At 41.7% G+C, this 17,624-nt stretch overlaps 1 protein-coding gene across 1 annotated transcript; it reads right to left on the reverse strand.

Annotated features, from left to right (window-relative positions):
• Positions 1-6,675: 6,675 nt before the first annotated feature.
• Positions 6,676-12,315, reverse strand: LOC144798587 (olfactory receptor 6B3-like). The gene is made up of 2 exons (XM_078669542.1): positions 11,375-12,315; positions 6,676-6,706 (listed from the first exon to the last, which is right to left on the reverse strand). Exons 1-2 carry the CDS (start codon positions 12,313-12,315, stop codon positions 6,676-6,678), a joined length of 972 nt encoding a protein of 323 aa, XP_078525668.1.
• Positions 12,316-17,624: the final 5,309 nt, after the last annotated feature.

The following is a 17,624-nucleotide window of genomic DNA, read 5'->3' on the forward strand; positions in this document are numbered from 1 at the left end:
GTATGGAGCTTGAGGGTGTTAGAAGTCATCCAAGAGGAGATGTTAATAAGGCAGCATCTAAAGTTGGCCAGGCTGCCGTCAGAGTGATCTCCGAAGGAAAACACAAGCTGAGTATCATCAGCATAAGAGATCACTCTGACCCCCCATGATTCGACTACTTCTGCCAGAGGAGTGAGATAGATATTAATGAAAAGGGGGCTTAATGCTGAGCCCTGCGGAACTCCACAGAGAAGAGGTTTTTCTTCAGAGACAAAAGGCCGGAAAAAGACCTGCTGTGATCTGCCCATCAGAAAAGATCTGCACCAGAGGAGAACCCCGTATACCAAGATTGAACAATCTATCCATTAGAATATCATGAGAGATGGTATCGAAAGCCGCGGACAGGTCGAGGAGGACCAGCATGGCCTCCTCGCCTGCATTCACGCATTCTCAAATGGTCTCAGACACCTCAAGTAGTGCAGTCTCTGTGCTAAAACCCGGTCTAAAACCGGACTGAGTGTCATGGTGGAGTTGTCTATATTCAAGATAGTCGGCTAGTGGCTCTTGAACAACTTTCTCTAGGATTTTCGCTAGCTTAGGGAGGAGCGAAATGGGCCGATAGTTGCTGAACAATGAGGGGTCAGCGTCAACCTTCTTCAGGATTGGAATTAGCATGGCCTGCTTCCATGAGGTAGGGAACTGACCTGAGAGTAGGGATGTGTTCCAAATTGAAAGAAGCGGGCCAATCACGAGGGGAGCAAGCATGCTTAACACCAGTGCCGGAGCAGGGTCAAGTGGAGAATCTGATTTACAATCCTGCAGCAATATCGGAGCAGATTCCATAGATAGGCTTTAGAATGAGACAAATACCTCTTCTAGGGAGGCCTTGGAATCAAGCGAAGGGAGAGCGCAATCCTGATTAAAAGTGGAAGAAATACTAGTGATTTTATCATGAAAGAAATTTGAAGGACCGTCACAGAGATTTTGACTAGGGGGGATCGGTCATGCCAAGGCGGGAGGGTTAGAGAATTCCTTAATGATATTAAACAGAGTTTTTGACAAGTTTTCAGCAGCATTGATCTTATCGACAAAATAATTCCTCATAGTGGCACGCTTGAGTTTGTGGAATTGTTTTATGGCGGCTCTATAGGTAGCCTTGGCAACATAATGATACGTCAGTTGCCAACTGCATTCCTATTTTTTACATTTGCTCCTTTCCTCATGTAGAGCCGTGGAGAACCAAGGAGCTGAGGGCTTAGATCTCAAGGAAGCTAAAGGTAGCATTGGAGCAATGAGGTCGATAGAGGAGGACAGACAAGTATTAAAATTGGAAACGCCTGTGTTCAGATCATTAGAGGGCTGTCTTATCAGGTTAGCAAAGATGGGTTCTAGGGCATCGCAGGTAACCTTGTGCCATTTTCTACCCTGGTCCCTGACTTTCAAAGGGATATCAGATGACTGGGGCAGAGTCAGCTTAAAAGGGATCAGGGAATGGTCCGACCAGGTCAGAGGTAAAGGAGGAAGGGTAGTTAAACCAGGATGATTAGAAAATTGGAGATCGAGAGTGTGGCCAGCCAAATGTATGGAGCCCTGTACCTGCTGAGAAAGGCTCATGCCAAGCATAGAATCCAAGAGATATCTGGCCCTTGTGCATGCTGCAACATCTACATGAAGATTGTAGTCTCCAAGGACAAAATAATGGGTATGCTTCAGTGACAAATCTGGCCCATCTATGTAGTTGGCAGCTCCCCTAGTTTGGGATCTAGTCTTATGAGGATAGACTGCCTGTGTTCTTTAGATAAGGCACAGTTTGCATTTCCTAATATGCAGACAGCTCTCTGCACGCAACCTGATAACATTTTAGGGTCAATAGGACTCCATGACTCATTAAATGTTTATCACATCAATGTGAATTACTGTGTATTTCGATGTATACAGTTAATGATACTATGTTGTTCTACATGTACCACTGTATTTCTGTTTTTCTATTTCTGGTTTTCCTCCCTAAAAACAACCAATAAAAAATATTTGAAATGAAAAGTAACATCTTTAATTTGTGCACCAGGGCCATGTTGTCCTTCATAGACAGAGGTAGCATCTGCCAATATTCTGTTTCTTTGAATGTCGGCAAGCAGTCTCTTCGGGTTTAGTTGAAGCCATCTACCTTCTGATTCTGTCTCCATTAGCCTAGGTACCCAAAGGAGTCTGTGACGCATGGAATGTTGGATAGATTAGCTTGCCACGAGGGGTCTGCTCCCACCCCCATCGGAAACAGGACTGATGTTGGCTTATAGCATGTAAACCCACCTGACTCCTAAACTGTTCCAGCTTAACCATCAATATCCTTAGGGAATCCCTTGGGCTAATCAAATATACCAGCAGATCATCAGCATACAAAGATACTACATGAGTCTGGATCCAAGTCTGGATCTTTCATTCATTCGCTGTCTGTCCGATTTGACAGGCCGGCGGCTCAATAGTCACAGCAAACAACAGGGATGACAGCGGGCATCCCTGTCTGTTACCTCTTTTCAGTTCACCACCAATATTATTCGTAACTATATCCCATGGGAGCAAATACTGATGGTATTGATCGTTTTTTTTCTGTATCTGAGAGTAGCGCCAGTTCAGCTTCCCTGTTCTCTTCAAAATATTCAGTGTGGTGCATCTATTTGGCATGAAAATATTTGGTCTAAGTGGAATAGGCTCCTAAATACCATATTAAGCCTCTTAGCCAGGAGTTTCCCAATCTCCTTTAATCAGTGTTTAATATGGACAATGGTCTGTAGTCTCAACACTCCAACTGATTTCTACCCCACTTTAATAACACTATGATACTGATCCTCTCATGGTTTAAGGCAATTCTTCCCTTGCCAGTGCTTTTTGATGAACCTGTAATAGTTTGTCAATTCGGTCTTAAGAGTATGCCTGAGTCAGTCTCTAGCCCATCAGGGCCTGGCGCTTTGGAAATGTTAAATTGTTTTATAGCTGCCTTAATTTCAGCTAGAGTTATGGGGTCTTGAAGTAAGCCACACTGGTTGTGTGTTAAGTTTCATACTGTTTGTGTGGCTAGTATTGGATATTCCGGTTCCACTTCCCTGAGTAGGAAGTCTCCTGTACAGTTTTTTTGTAAAAAAAAGAAGGAATGCCATGTTAATGTGCTCTTGCATATTTACCACTGCACTATGGTCATTATGATTTGCTGTAATGTCAACTGGATCATTTCACGTTTAAGAAGCCATGCCAGCATCTTGCCAAGTCTGTCACTGTCTCTATGTAGGGTCCGTATAAACTGCGTGTTGTGCAGCACCTCTTTTTCCACAATGCTTTGTATTAGGTCTCCTCTCAACTTCTCAATTAATCAATCAATCAGAGATTTATAGATTGCGGCAAATCACCTGTGAGATTCTCAAGGCGCAGGAGTAGCTAACTACTTTGTGGTGACTGTTCATTCACACCGCCAGGTTTTGAGTCCTTTCCTCAATTTCTGGAGCAATGAGGAATCCTGAGGTGCAGTGGAAGGACGGTCCAAGCTTTGGCTACCAAGAAGCATCCTCCGCTGCTTCAGCGGATCTGGGGAGTCTCTACAAGAAAGAAAGAGGTGGAACATGGGAGTCTGGTTTGTTGGTGGAAGGTCATGCATTTGTTGATGTATCCTGGTTCTTCATTGTGCAGAGCTTTGTATGTGTGGCTCCTAGGTACGTAAAGCAATTTGTGACCCATATCTTCTGGATTGGGAGCCACAGTAGTTTCCTTAGGTGTGATGTGATATGAATCACTTTGAGGAGGGTGAAGATGAGACTTGCCACTGAGTTTTATATTATATGTAGCCTCCTCAGGAGGCGTGTGGTGATTCCTATGTACAGAGTGACCATGTAGTCCTGCCTGTTGGTGACAAGTGCATGTGTGATATTCCTTTGGGTGTTGACAGAGAGACAGCTGAATATCTAGTAGAACATGTGTAGGGTGTAGAACCAGGCAGAGGAGGCTGCATTTCCCTGTTTCTTTATAGATAGTTTGCTATCTATGAAGATGCAGAGGTTACAGGAGTGGTCTGTTGGGCTGGGGAATGGGTCAAGTTCAACTGATCACAATGCACCATTCCATGGTGAAGTGTTATTCCCAAAGATAAGGACTTCCTTATTGTCTGTGTTGATCTTGAGACAGTTGTCCTTCATCCAGTTGGCCCTGGTAGTGGAGGGGTCTTTTGACAGCAAGAGGATGAGTTGGGTGTCATCGGTGTAGGAGATGATGATGAGTCCATGTGATTTGATGGTGTAAACCGGGGCGGCCCGTGTACATGTTGAAGAGGGCGAGGTGAGGTGAGGGACAATCCTTGGTGGATGCCACAGATGGTCCCCTTGGGTTCAGGGGTGAACAGTGGGAGACAGATTCCCTGGGGTCTTCCAGTGAAGTATGAGGCGATGTATTTGAGGGTGTCCCCCTGGATTTCAAAGTGGTGGAAGATGTGATTTGAGACAGTTTCTAAGATAGTTCTCAGATCCAAGAGGATGAGGGCTGCTGTTTTACTGCAGTCCAGGACGGGTCTGATGTCATCAATGGCTGCAATCAGGGCTGTCTCTGTGCTGTGGTTGGCTCAGAATCCAGATTGATCAGGGGGGCAGGAGGTTGTTGTGGTCCAGGGGTTCAGTGAGTTGCTGGTTGATTTCCTTCTTGAGAGCCATTGCTGGAAAGGGGAGCAGGGGATGGGTCAGTAGTTCTTGGGTTCTGGTGGGTCAGCGGAAGGTTTCTTCAGGAGAGGACTCACTTCAGTGTGTTTTCAGATCTTAACGAAGGAGGCCGAGGTGATAGAGGTGTTTAGGACTTTCCTGGGCTCGTTGCCAATTGTCTTCCTCCTGAGGTTAAAGATGTGGTTGGGATAAGGGTCCATGGGTGCTCCAGAGTCCAAGGAGTACATGATGGAGATTGTGTCTTGAGTTGTGAGAGGGACCCACTGGGTGAGCAGATGTTCAGGGTTTGTGTTTGTGGGTGTGAGCAAGCTCATGCTGTCAGCGGAAGGGGGTTGAGATTTGAAGTTTTCGTAGAAGACTGATCCTGCTGTCTGTTTTATTATCAGTCGGTGTCATGACTATATAGACACCAGCTGCTGTTCTTTTATGTTGTTTTTTTAGCAATGTCTTTTGTACTATGGGTTGCATTGGCTTACCTCCCCTTCATTACAGCAGTCATGGCGTCCCAGGCTACTTGAACTATTACCCTTCTTTTTTAAGTACTACGGTATTCTATTCTGCAGTGTCTGTCTGAATGCTGTATCTTGCAGAAATGCCACTAGAACCCTCCAGGTGGGTATTTCTGAATTTCAGGCAGTTATATCAAAACTTGAATGGGAAGTAGTTTGATAGGACCCTGTGTTTATTGTTTATGTCTTGTATTTGGTGTACATTACCCTAGCCACAGTGTGAAATCTAGTGTGGAGCATGTGCAATTTTCTGGTTCATGAAGTGAGTATTGATTTCTACGCATATTGTGTTCCCTCTAGACATCTGGTAATTCTGAATGAGAGATGACTTGTAATCACTATCCACCACATCTACAACAGGAGCAACCCAACCTTCGCAACAGCATTCTAAAACAGGATTGGCAACCACCAACATCCAGGAGTGTACTACAAGTAATATTCATTTTGCAAACTATAAAATTTGGCAGCAAATATAAGAACTTAGATTGGGCCTATGTCAAAATGGTTATTTTACACTTATTTTAAATTTTATTCTGATTTTAAATATTTTTATCTTAGCATATTTTAACATGATTTTAGAATAGGATATTTTAGATAGTTTACCTTTTTGTGTACACAAGTAGGATATTTTATATGCATGTTTTAGAAGCAATGGTTTAATGTTATAGCATGTGTTTAGTAGTATATATATGGGTGAATCTTTAGCTTAGTGTTGCATGTGTTTTTAGATTTTAGTGTTCATTAGGTTTAGGTAATATTTTACAATGGAGTGTTAGGTATTTTATTGTTTTAGTATTATTGTTCTTAGATTTAGATTTTAGAAAGTAGTTTTTACATTTTGTAGTTTTAGATAGGCTATAATTTTATGTGTATTATTAGGTTAGTTTAGTATTTTCTCATTCATTATATGTATGTAAATAAAAAACATTAATATGTATCTGTACTTCTGAATATTTTCTATTTTGTTACAGAACTCAGCACAGTTTCAAGTTTTACATTAACATGTTAAGGCAAATTATGAAAATGAAAATATTTGTAGAATGTTTTTGCTACTCATAAAATGACAACATAGAGCAACACAAAAATAAGTTAGGGCCCCAGTCTACAAAGTTTCTGCATTGAGTTTATGTAGTTTTGAAAATGGTGAGCCAATTAAAAAACATGTGCGTTATTTGAATTGGAATAGAAAAGGCTAGTTGCATTGATTTAAACACAAATGGTACACAACACAACACACTTTGCTGCGTTTCACTACTTTGCATTAGATAGGTTTTCAATGGGTGTTGCCTGGGTGTTTGCATCCACCCACCCAGGTATTTGGATGTAATGCTAAATGCATAACGACTTCAAGACATGGATTTTCCACAAAGTACTGTGCATACCTGAGGCTGATGTAACAAGGAGACATTATTATTTGTAACTTTTATATTGTCTCTTTGCATGTGCCATCCTTTCTGTAGCACAAATACATAGAGGCACCGCATCCTGCACATAAACTATACAGTCATCAATGCAGACACCCTTCCACTATGGGGTAAGGGGAACTGCATTGGGGCAATGAGAGGAAAAAACTACACAACCTATTTGTGGATATAATGGATTTCAGATGATTTCAATTTAGTCATTACATTGCTGACACTTTATATCAAAACTTGGTTAATCTGATCTTTTGTGTAAATTAACGTGGCATGGCAGAAACATATAATATTGATTAGGAGTGATATACATTTATACTTACTCAAAGTTTATAAGGGATAAAAGAAGGAACTCAATTTTGCAAAGTCAAACAACACGGGACATTATACAACCCATTGGTTGGTTTGTATTAATTGCAGACAAGGCCTTCAAAGTAAAAAGAATAAGAAATCTAATCTGTCTAATTCACTAATAATGGAATTTTTACATTGGTCTGTACATTTGAATATCAGTACATGATACCAATTTGCACTGTAATGTTCTTATATGTGTTATTCATAACATACCCGTATTCGTTTCATTATGTCCTATTACTGTAAGCAGGCAGTTCATATAAGACTCCTAGGTTCTTCCTCGGGTACCACAAGTTTCTTGATAAGGTATTGGGGGCATATGTACAAGCCCCTATCACCACGGGAACATCACTTTTTGTGACGTTTCCATGGTGATAGGGGTTATGTGTTATTTACAAGGCTGTGTTAAGCCACTTAACGTGGCTTAACGCTGCCTAGTAAATAAGGCCCCTTTCACGCTATGCCTAGAGTGAAAGGGAACGGAAATGGGTGTTGCGGTGGGCGTTCCACCGCTAAATCCATTAATTTTGACGCTGTAACCTATTTACAAGGACGGTGTAATTAGGAGCTGAGCAAAAATTAAGACCAGGAAAAACCTGGGCTTAAACAGCAGAAACAATGAGAAATGCTTTATTTCTCTTTGTTTTTGCTTGTTCCATGTGTGCTGCCTTGGGCAGCACACATGCTAAAAGCAAAATGTCTTGGATTGATTATGTCCAGGAAGGTGACCCTTCCTGCACATACACAATCCTTTAAAAAATGATATTTATTAACTTCCATGTGTGCTGCATTGAGCAGAACACATAGAAGTGACAAATTGGCATTTCAAGATTGTTTATGTGCAGTAAGGGAGACCCTAATGTACTGAAACAATCTTTTCCTGCAGACAGACACTCTTGCACTATGGTGAAAGGGTGCCTGTCATGGTGTTACACTGCTAAGTGTACCAGCGCAGGGAGAAAGGCAAGGCTGCACCATATCCTTGTAAATATGGTGCAGCCTTGTGTTTCTGAAGTGGATAGTGAGCCGTTAAGCCATGACAGCTGACGCCTCACTCCGCCACTTCTTTAAAATATACCCCTGAGTGTGTGAGTTTTATGGTTGATATAAGTGTGTGTGCGTGAAATAATCTTACCCACTCCATAATCAGTACCTTAAGCTTAAACATTACATCATAATTTGTCTAGAACAACATACCCTAAGTTCTTACAAACTTTCACAAATAAAAATGCGTAATTTGAGAAATAGTAAGTATTACAGTCTTCATTCAAGCCTGCGTTGTCTATGCAGAAGTATGTCCTGCAGAGACACCGGAAAATCCTCTGTATTATTTGAATTTCAGTTCTGGTGCACCTGCATTAACACTGTTATTTTTTGTTGACAGACTGATGTATGGGAGAAAGACCATGGCCTCATGTCAGAGGCATAGTAACCGAGCCAGCCTAGGGCTCATGGTGGCATGAAGTGAGACCAACACATCAATTCAGGCAAGGACATCATCATGGCTTGTGATCTTGAAACAAGGATTCTGTGTGTTGATGCTAAATACCATAAATTGACCTTTGAAAATTCAACAACTCATGTGAATAAGGGTTTTCCCAAAGTGTAGATTTTCTACATAATCTTTCATGAGTTAATATATGAACTCAAATCGGTTTGAGAAGGTAAAGCATATTTACGTATTTATTGGGTTTTATATAGCGCTAGCTAGACTCAACGGCATCAGACTGCTTAACGATTTGTGCTAGTAGGTTTACAAGAGGTATGAGAGGGGGTTCAAATGAATCAAAAGTTTGAAACAAGACAGAAATAAGTGGATAAGAGTCACAAAGGTATATAACTGGGATATCAATCAATAGGAGACAGAAGAGAGACTGATAGAGTTATGCAACCTTCTAGATGAATTGAGTCAATGAGGTAAGTGTAAAGCAGCTTGTGCTGAAGTAGTTGTTGAGCAGTAGAGATTTGGGTTTCCGTTTGAAGGAAGGAAAAGACGGGTTGCAACGGAGATCCTTAGTGTGTGAGTTCCAGATCCTGGGGCATTTCCTGAGCTGGAGCATGCCTGGGATGATTTCTTCTTCAAATTTTGCAGAATGAGAAGAAGAGAGTTGGAGCTTCCCAGTGCCAGGCCTCTTCCTGCTCTTGATAGTTTGGTTTCTAGGTATTTGGAGTTTTTTTTATATGAAGGGCTTTGTTAAAAAAATATGCAATAATCTTTAACATTACATAGCCTGACCTATGACCTCTGTCTTTGATGTGCAGCACATGAAGAAGATAAACACAGAATTTAAAGACATCTTTATTTATTGCTTGGACTTTCGTGAGCCATCACATATAGGCTTGCGACCCAGCTGTGCGTCATGATCTACAGTTTGGGAAACACTGATCTATGAAACTGCTTCTGGGGGATTCTACTCCTGCTGTAGAACCTTGCCATTTCCCTATAGCTACCACAGTGAAGGTCCTTTCCGACCATAGAAATGGAGTCTCTGTTTTGCGGTGCCTTTAGGTTGATGCTAGCAACTTGAGTGTTTTGTCACACATCTCATAAACCAATTAACCATCAGCCAGCCCTAGAGGCTGCCCTGTGGCCTGCCCTGGATCATGATAATTAGTGTCTAGCTTCTGTCCCTGCCAGTTCCTTCTCTTGGGCAAATTGCATTAGATTAAACTCTATTGTAGCTGCTAGGGCCACAGTCAAGAGTTTATCTGTAACCACCTTTATTTTAGTTCACTCTAATGTACTTGATTAGGGGGTCACTGAGGTATTGCACTACTCTATGTAGTCCCTTAGGGCCTTAGAAACTTCAGCAATATTTACAGTATGCTAAAGTAAATGTCTTCCCACACCCAGCTGCTAACTCTGGGGACTGAGTCAATTGCCCTAGCAGTAACTATCGATAGGTGAGGTCAAAGGCTATTATAGTGCAATATGTGAGTATACCACTGATTCCATGCGACCATCCAACAGAAACATTAATATCTGTCCTAGGATATGTGTGGCACATAGCCAAATACCACTGCTAATCATGGTCTGTTGGGCATAGAAATATCAACACACCCATTAACCCTAGATCCTTTGAAGTGTATAAACAGTTCACTGTTGTTGCCTAGATTAGTGTTTAGTGACATTGCACCTCTCCCGCCCTTGGTAAACTCCTAGACACAAGCCACCGGATAGGGGTCTCTCTACAGCGATGCCATCTGTCTCGGACATTCTGTAAGAATTGACCTAGAACCTGGTTCAGGGCATTTATCACAACTATAGTGCAATGCTCTGTGTTCCTTCTGCTCTTCACCCATGCAGACATCCACCTCGGATTGATGATGGACTCCAGGATCTAGGTAGAGTATTGCCTGGATGTGATGGGATTATTCACACATTACTTATTCTAAGAACCTTTGCTGATGGGAAATGAACAGCCTTTACATCATGTTTTAAGACTCATCACCTTCTCAACTTAACTTTTAGGTAGAGATATCACTCAGTCAAGGTACTGCCCTCCATCATCAGCCCAACTCTTCGTACACATGTATTCCTTCTGCACATATTTTATCCTGATCTCATCTGCTTTCTTTAGGCTTACCCTTGTAAATCTCTACATAATGATTGTTGTTCATTCTATTCATTGTTATTAGCATGTCAGATGGCTGAGCCAGTGTGATGTCCACCAGCAGAACACTCAACCGGATACCACCTGCCCTCACATGATGGCCATCACTATGGGTTGAGGGTATACATTTGAGAATAATTCAAGTGGATGGACAAGTTCCCATGTGAAAGCTACAGCACAATAATTGACCCACTGCTGTGTTTTATGACATGGACTGTTATTTATTTCTTTTAGTTGGATTGGCGTTCGACACGCCACTTTTATGAAGTATCCTATATTACAGTATTAAAACTACATAATATTTGCCATGAAATATTTTCTAATGCTTTTCTCCTTATTGTCCCTCTAGTTGTTGGGATTATGAAACAATATATATTTTGAAAACTGTACATTTTGACAATCAACAGGTGAGTTCCAGTGATTCAGCTTAGAGAACTCTCAAACTGGCAAAGATGCACCTGAATATGAGACACTCCTGTGGCTTACCACATATGCAGACCTATCTGCTTCAATTCATCTGTAGTTCAATGATAAGAGGTTCATGTAGGAACTGACAGCTTTTCTCCTTTCAGGCTGTCTTCAATTAAAACATTTAAATCACATCTCATTCGATGCACAGTGCAGGCATGTATGTGGCAACTTTGCTGCTACAGTGAACATTCACATCCTAAAGCATCATTTTTGGATTAGTTGAAGACATTTGAATTAAATATGGGTAGCACAATCCTTAGAACAACTGATTGCTTTCTTGTATTCTGCCTAAAGAAACACCACTGGATCAGTTCTAAATTCCAGCAACTTCTGTTTAGAACTCCACAGCTTGTTTCCATCTCCCCCACTTCTGTAGGGCTGCCTTCATCTCACTGTTCCGAAGGCAGTAGATCAGGGGGTTGAGCAGGGGTGTAATGACTGAGTACAGGACACAAACCAGCTTGGTGCTCTCTGAAGAGGATATCTTCCTCGGCCTTGCGTAGATGAAGAGTGTGGTCGCGTAGAAGATTATGACTACAGTGAAGTGGGAGGCACAGGTGGAGAAGGCTTTCCTTCGCCCACCAGATGTTGGAATTCTCATCACTGCTATAAGGATGAAGAAGTACGAGATGATGATCAGTAACAGTGGAATAAGGATCACCACAATGGCGAGAACAAAATCCACAAGCTCAGCCATGGACCTGTCAGTGCAGGCCAGGTTTAACAAAGGTGAGATGTCACAGAAGAAGTGATTCAACACGTTGGGACCACAGAAGGATAAGCTGGATATGAAGGACACCTTTATCAATGCAATGGAGAACCCACCGACAAATGACCCCACTGACAGCTGAAGGCAGAGCTGAACCGTCATGATGGATGAGTAGCGAAGCGGGTTACAGATGGCTACATATCTGTCGAAGGCCATCACAGCGAGGAGGATGCACTCAGTACAAGCCAAAGAAATGAAGATATAGAGCTGTGCCATGCATGAGTGGAAGGAAATCCTCTTGTCCTCACTGAGAAAGTTGGCCAACAGGTTGGGGATGGTCACTGTAACATAGCAGATCTCCAGCACCGAGAGGCTCCCAAGGAAGTGGTACATGGGTTTCTGGAGGTGGCTGTTGAGACGTATCACGATGATGATGATAAAGTTCTCGGTCAGCGTCACCAGGTAGGCGACTAAGAAAGCCATGAAGAGCAGATATTGTAGGCCCGGCGAGGAGGGAAATCCAAGTAGAATGAATTCTGTCAGGTTGGATTTAATGGTATATCTTCTTTCCATAGCAATATCATTTTACCTTAAAAAGAAAGAGATTAAGAGATTTGGAACTTGCAGTTGCTTCACAGATAAGTATTTTAACTTCCAGTATTATACACAAAAGAGCCGTTGTAGCAGAGAGTTTGATTAACATGTTGCATTAGGTAGATGGAAAGTTGAATATATTTACAGTCTCAGCTATCACAACATTTGCACTAGCAACCGTTTGTTGTTCATATTTCTTAATCACTGCTGAGTAATTCATAGTGAATAAACACTTTGAGGTTAATGGGGTTACTTTGAGGTAAACATCCCCGTAGATTAGTTTGAGGTCAAATATGAACACTGTTTTTCTTTATTTGTTTTCTAGATGGGACTCACAGGTTCTTAAACTTTTCTTGAATCCAGGCCAAGATGAATGGAACACCTACGATCCCTCACTTTATTTCTGGTTGCTTTTGGAAGCTCCGGGACAAGAGAGGAGTCAAAGACCAAAGCAACACTTGTGTAAGCTGTTTGACTTCAGCACTGTACTTTATTACATACAGGAGAAATGAAGAACGTTTGCCTAAAACCCTGATTTATTTGTGTGATTAATAGTCCACAAAATTGCCAACTGTAGGAACTCAATTTGGAAATATGGTGCTTTGGAGCGCTGAAAAGATGGAATACCAGAGTGTCCCATCATTTGGGAGTACCCTTTCCAACTATAGTCTTTTGAATATCCATCAAATAAGCCACAGTAGGTTTTCAGCATCAGAGAAAAGATCAATAACTTCCGAACAATAAGAATTGACTGAGAACACCTATCAACTACAATCTTTTTCAGCTTCAGTTATGTCCTTCACTTCAGAGACGTCACCAACTAGTTCGGCGACTCCCTCATAGTTCATGTTGAGCTGAGGCCAAGAAACTAATGGATACAACTAGAATGCTTCAAGCATTGCCTGTTCATGAAATGCACCACTGACCCCATCCTGCTTCACTTAAGTGGCAGTCAAGGACCATCTAAATAAATTGACAGGAGCTTTTCTCACTGACCTTCTGGAAATGATTCTACAGAAATTCACCATACCAGAGTGGTGCTTCCTACTGAGTAAATGGAACATCGAGGCAGATGAGGAAGAGACACTGTTGGTTGAAACAAGTGCAGTGGGTTCAAATGGTCAATGCAAGAAATAGTTTTGTTGCTTGGGTGAAATGTTAACCCTTCTCAAGCAACAGTCACATTTCCTGTTAGGGTGAACCACTAAAGTCACTTAATTAACCTGTACTTAACCCTTTAGTACCTTGGAACAAACACAGTCAGGCATAGCGTAGAGGCAATATGTAAAGCCTTTGTGTAGCAGTAGTAGTAAAGGGAAAACAAAACAAAAGGAAAATCTCACATCAGTTTAGAAAAATTAGAGTTACTTTTAAATAATTATTTGTCACCAAAATGAACAAAAATAAACCATTCAGTAGAACCAAAGTTATGATTTTTTTAAATGTAAGGTAAAAACTAGCAGCTAATATATTTAAGAGCCAACCGCAGGCATCTAGTCACATGAGATCGGGTGAAAATAAAAGAAAAATGGAGATCGCAATGGAGCGCAAGTCGGATGAAAGCAGTGGTTTTGGTCTGGTCGGCGCTTACCTTTGGACTTGGAAGACATTTGAAGGCAAAATCTCTGAGAAGGTAGAAGTTGAGCTGGGCAAGTCTGCAGGCAATGTCTGAGTAGGAGTCGTCATCATCAGGGAGTCGCTGGAAAAAGTCATGGTTAAGATTTTACGTTCATATTTTGTCTCTTTTTTGGAAGTCGAAATTCTCCAGTGGGAGAGTTCACTGAGGCTGGATACCCATTTGGCAAAGGACTGATGAATAGGGGGAGCTGCTGCGAAGTCCGGTCAACCTGCGACACACCTTGGGCAGATACACAAGCAGGTTGGTTCCAGTCTCCTCTCGATTTTCAGAGCAGTTTTTAGTCAAAATTTCCCCAAGTTTCGGATTTTGGCTTTTTAGACATATTATACTTGTGAGCCATAGGGGGGTCTTGCACCAAAACTTTTACCTGGTTGCCTCACATTCTGCTGATCTCTTTTTGTTAGCCTTAGGACTATGGGCTCTTTACCACAGCTAACCACTGCTAAACTGCATGTGCTCACTCCCCTAGAACAGAGTAATACTGGTGTATCCAAAATTCATATATTTAATTTACTTTTAAGACCCTAATACAGTGTACAATATGTGCCTAGGGCCTGTAAATTAAATACCATTAGTGGGACTACAGCACTGATTGAGCCACCCACTTAAGTAGCCCTCTAAACATGTCTCAGGCCCACCACTGCAAAGCCTGTACATGCAGTTTGACTGCTAAGCTGACATGGCATTTATCGCCCCTTGCTAAGCCTTAAACTCCCTGTTTAATACATATACGTCATCCCTAAAGTAGGCGCTAGGTAGCCCATAAGGCAGGGTGCAGTGTAACTAAAAGGCAGGGCATCTATATTTCAGTTTTACATGTCCTGGTAGTAAACAAATTCTGATATTCGTTTTTCAGTTCTGTGAGGCCTACCCCTCTCATTGGAAAACATTAGGGATTCCTTAATACATTTAGTGGAATTCCTGATTGAGAAGAAGTAGGACTGTTGTGTTTGCTTCCTATGGACTTGTAATAATAAATCATGTTTAATGGTAAAGAAGGATTTGTGATTGCAACTTTAAAAAAGCCACTTTTACAAATCTGGCATTTTTTTGCAATTAAACCCTCTGTGCCCCTGCGTGTCTCCAATACACATAGCATAGGTGACAACTGGGCTTTTTGCATTCCCTCTGGACAGTCACATACAAAGAGAGTTGAGGTGTGCCTCAAGGGCCATTCACATCTTTGTTAGAATAGAAAAATAGGCTTTTGCATTTTTTTATGTAAGGTTAACATTCACAGCACCATTTTGTGTAGGGTCGCCATTTTCAATTATAATCAAAAGTAATCCTTTGCCATTTCCGAGAAACGGCCTTCTCTAGGTTATGTTTCTTGAGGGCTGAGTTTTGCTACACTAATGAATACACTGTTCTTATTAACATATACGTTTCCTTTTAGATGTAGGCCTTCTCGCACTTGTCTAGTGGTGGGTACAGGCAGAGCGGCATTGAATATTAGATATTGTGTGCTCAGCCTCAGAATTGAAACTTACTTCTTTGTAATTTACTGTCCAGCTGCATCTCTTTGATAAATTCCATGGTAGGTGTGCCCTCATTGCTTTCGAAGTGTACATAATGTATTGTTATGCTTGCTGATGTCAGTCCCTCTGCAGCACTCCTAGCAAATGGGCAGATTGGGCTCCAGTCTAAGTGTACCTAAATAAATATATATTTGGTTTGTATTCTCAACTGTCTGACCGACTCTTCATTTGGTATGGAAGGGTGAGAAGTGGTCGTGAGTGGCCCGGATGACCCTAATCGAGCCATCTTTTTTAGTTGGCACCCAAACAGGGACTCCTTCGGATGAGTGACCCATCTCCTTCCGCTGACGGGGAGGGCAAGGCCATCATCGGGTCTGACGGGTGGATCAAGCATTCCTGCACATATAGTTCCCGGTACTCGCAGCTGCCCCTTCTGCCTTGCCGGATGGTTCCTCGCCCAGTTGTCATCCCAACTGGAGTCCTGAATGGCAAAGCCCTTGGATCTGACCTTTTTGGTCTGAAGAATAGGGAGTGGAGAATTAATTTGTTTGACCTGCATATATCAGGTGAGATTGTTTTGGTTCTTTGTGGATATGGTACCATTTTGGTTTGTATTTGGTACTGTCTAAGGACTGTCTTTTGGATAAAAGCATTTGCAATTGCTGTGACAGGCATAAAATAGTAAACTTGTTGTCTTTTGAGAATGCCTGGGTTTAGTAAACTGTTTTCTTTGTGCTGTTGCTGTTGTTCTGCAGATGGCACTCCAAATGTTGATATGTATGTGAAGCATAGCCTTGGCCCTATTATGTTTAGTACATTATGGCACAAATATATGAGATACAAAGCCGAGTTGCAGTGGCCATTCGATGAACAAAAGATTGAGTATTTACAAGAACAGCTGTTCAAGAGATGAAGTAGGTAGTCTATGTTTGGCAGAAAACAGCTAAACAGAGGCTATTGAAGGCAGAAAAAGATGCCCCGAAAGGGAAAATGCAGACATTGACTCAGAAAGCTGAAGCATATGATAGGGAAAATAGGAAAATGGTGTTGAATGTGCAGATAGATGGTTTTGATTACACATTGATAAATGATTCGTGGTTCAGGAAGAAGATAACACTTTTGTGGAAGAATGGTTAAATACTCAATTCCCGCCTCCATATGCCCAACAAAGAATATATCCCACTGTTACAGTGCCATCACAGCCACCCATTACAGTTGCGTCCACTGTCTCTGTCCCAGTATCTACTGCTGTTATTTCAACAACTGTGGCTTCAGCTCCTCCTCTTCCTTCTGTTTCTTTGCCGTCTGTGGCAACTGTGACTGTTAGCACCCTGGTCACACCTATTGTCTCAGCGTCCCTTTCGCCAGCTCTTTCTCCTGTGACACAACAACCAGTGGTGATAGTGCCTGTTAATTCTGTTGCTACTCCCACTATTATGGATTTTTGTCCCCTGACATTAGTAAGTAGCGGGATACTGGTACGTGGGTTTGAGAATAGTGATTGGACGAAATCTAAGGAGCACATGGGACCGTTAGTGCGATCTGATGTGGGAGGTGATGAGAAACAGGTAATAGCTAACCAAGCTGCACTGTGGGTCCATAATCATATTTATAGTGTAGAGGATATCTGGGCGACTGTGAGAGATTTGGAGCCCTTTATAAAGCAGCATACCCTTAAACATGTGTGCTACTTTAATTGGTCTTTGTCAACAGTACTTTGAAACAGAAGCACCTCAAATTTCATGTGACATCAGAGATCGGGTGTATATTAGTGAAATGGGGTCAGAAGAGGTTTTTGCTAATATTACGACAATAGTAGCTTATAGGGGAAGACTACATGAGAAAAGTCCTAGATCAGTGTGTCAGGTTCCGATGCGGGAGGTTCATCCTATATATCATTCAGAATTGCCGGTATTAATGGTTGACTGTTGTAATATTTCTAGACTGAGAGAGGCTGCCCATTTTCAGGAGCAATGGGTTTATACGCCATGGAAAAGAAGTGAAGTTTTATCTCTTAAGATTCATTTGCCTTACCCTAGAAAAAAAATACTAATGCATATTATAAGGAATTGACTGAAGCTGCCTCTTCCAATGTAATGACCCTTGTCTTGCTGATATTGAAATGTTTTTTGGTTTGCTGGTTCAGGTTGATATTTGGAGGCAGGTACACA

This window comes from Lissotriton helveticus, chromosome 12 (assembly GCF_964261635.1).
Source record: "Lissotriton helveticus chromosome 12, aLisHel1.1, whole genome shotgun sequence".
NCBI lineage: Eukaryota > Metazoa > Chordata > Amphibia > Caudata > Salamandridae > Lissotriton > Lissotriton helveticus.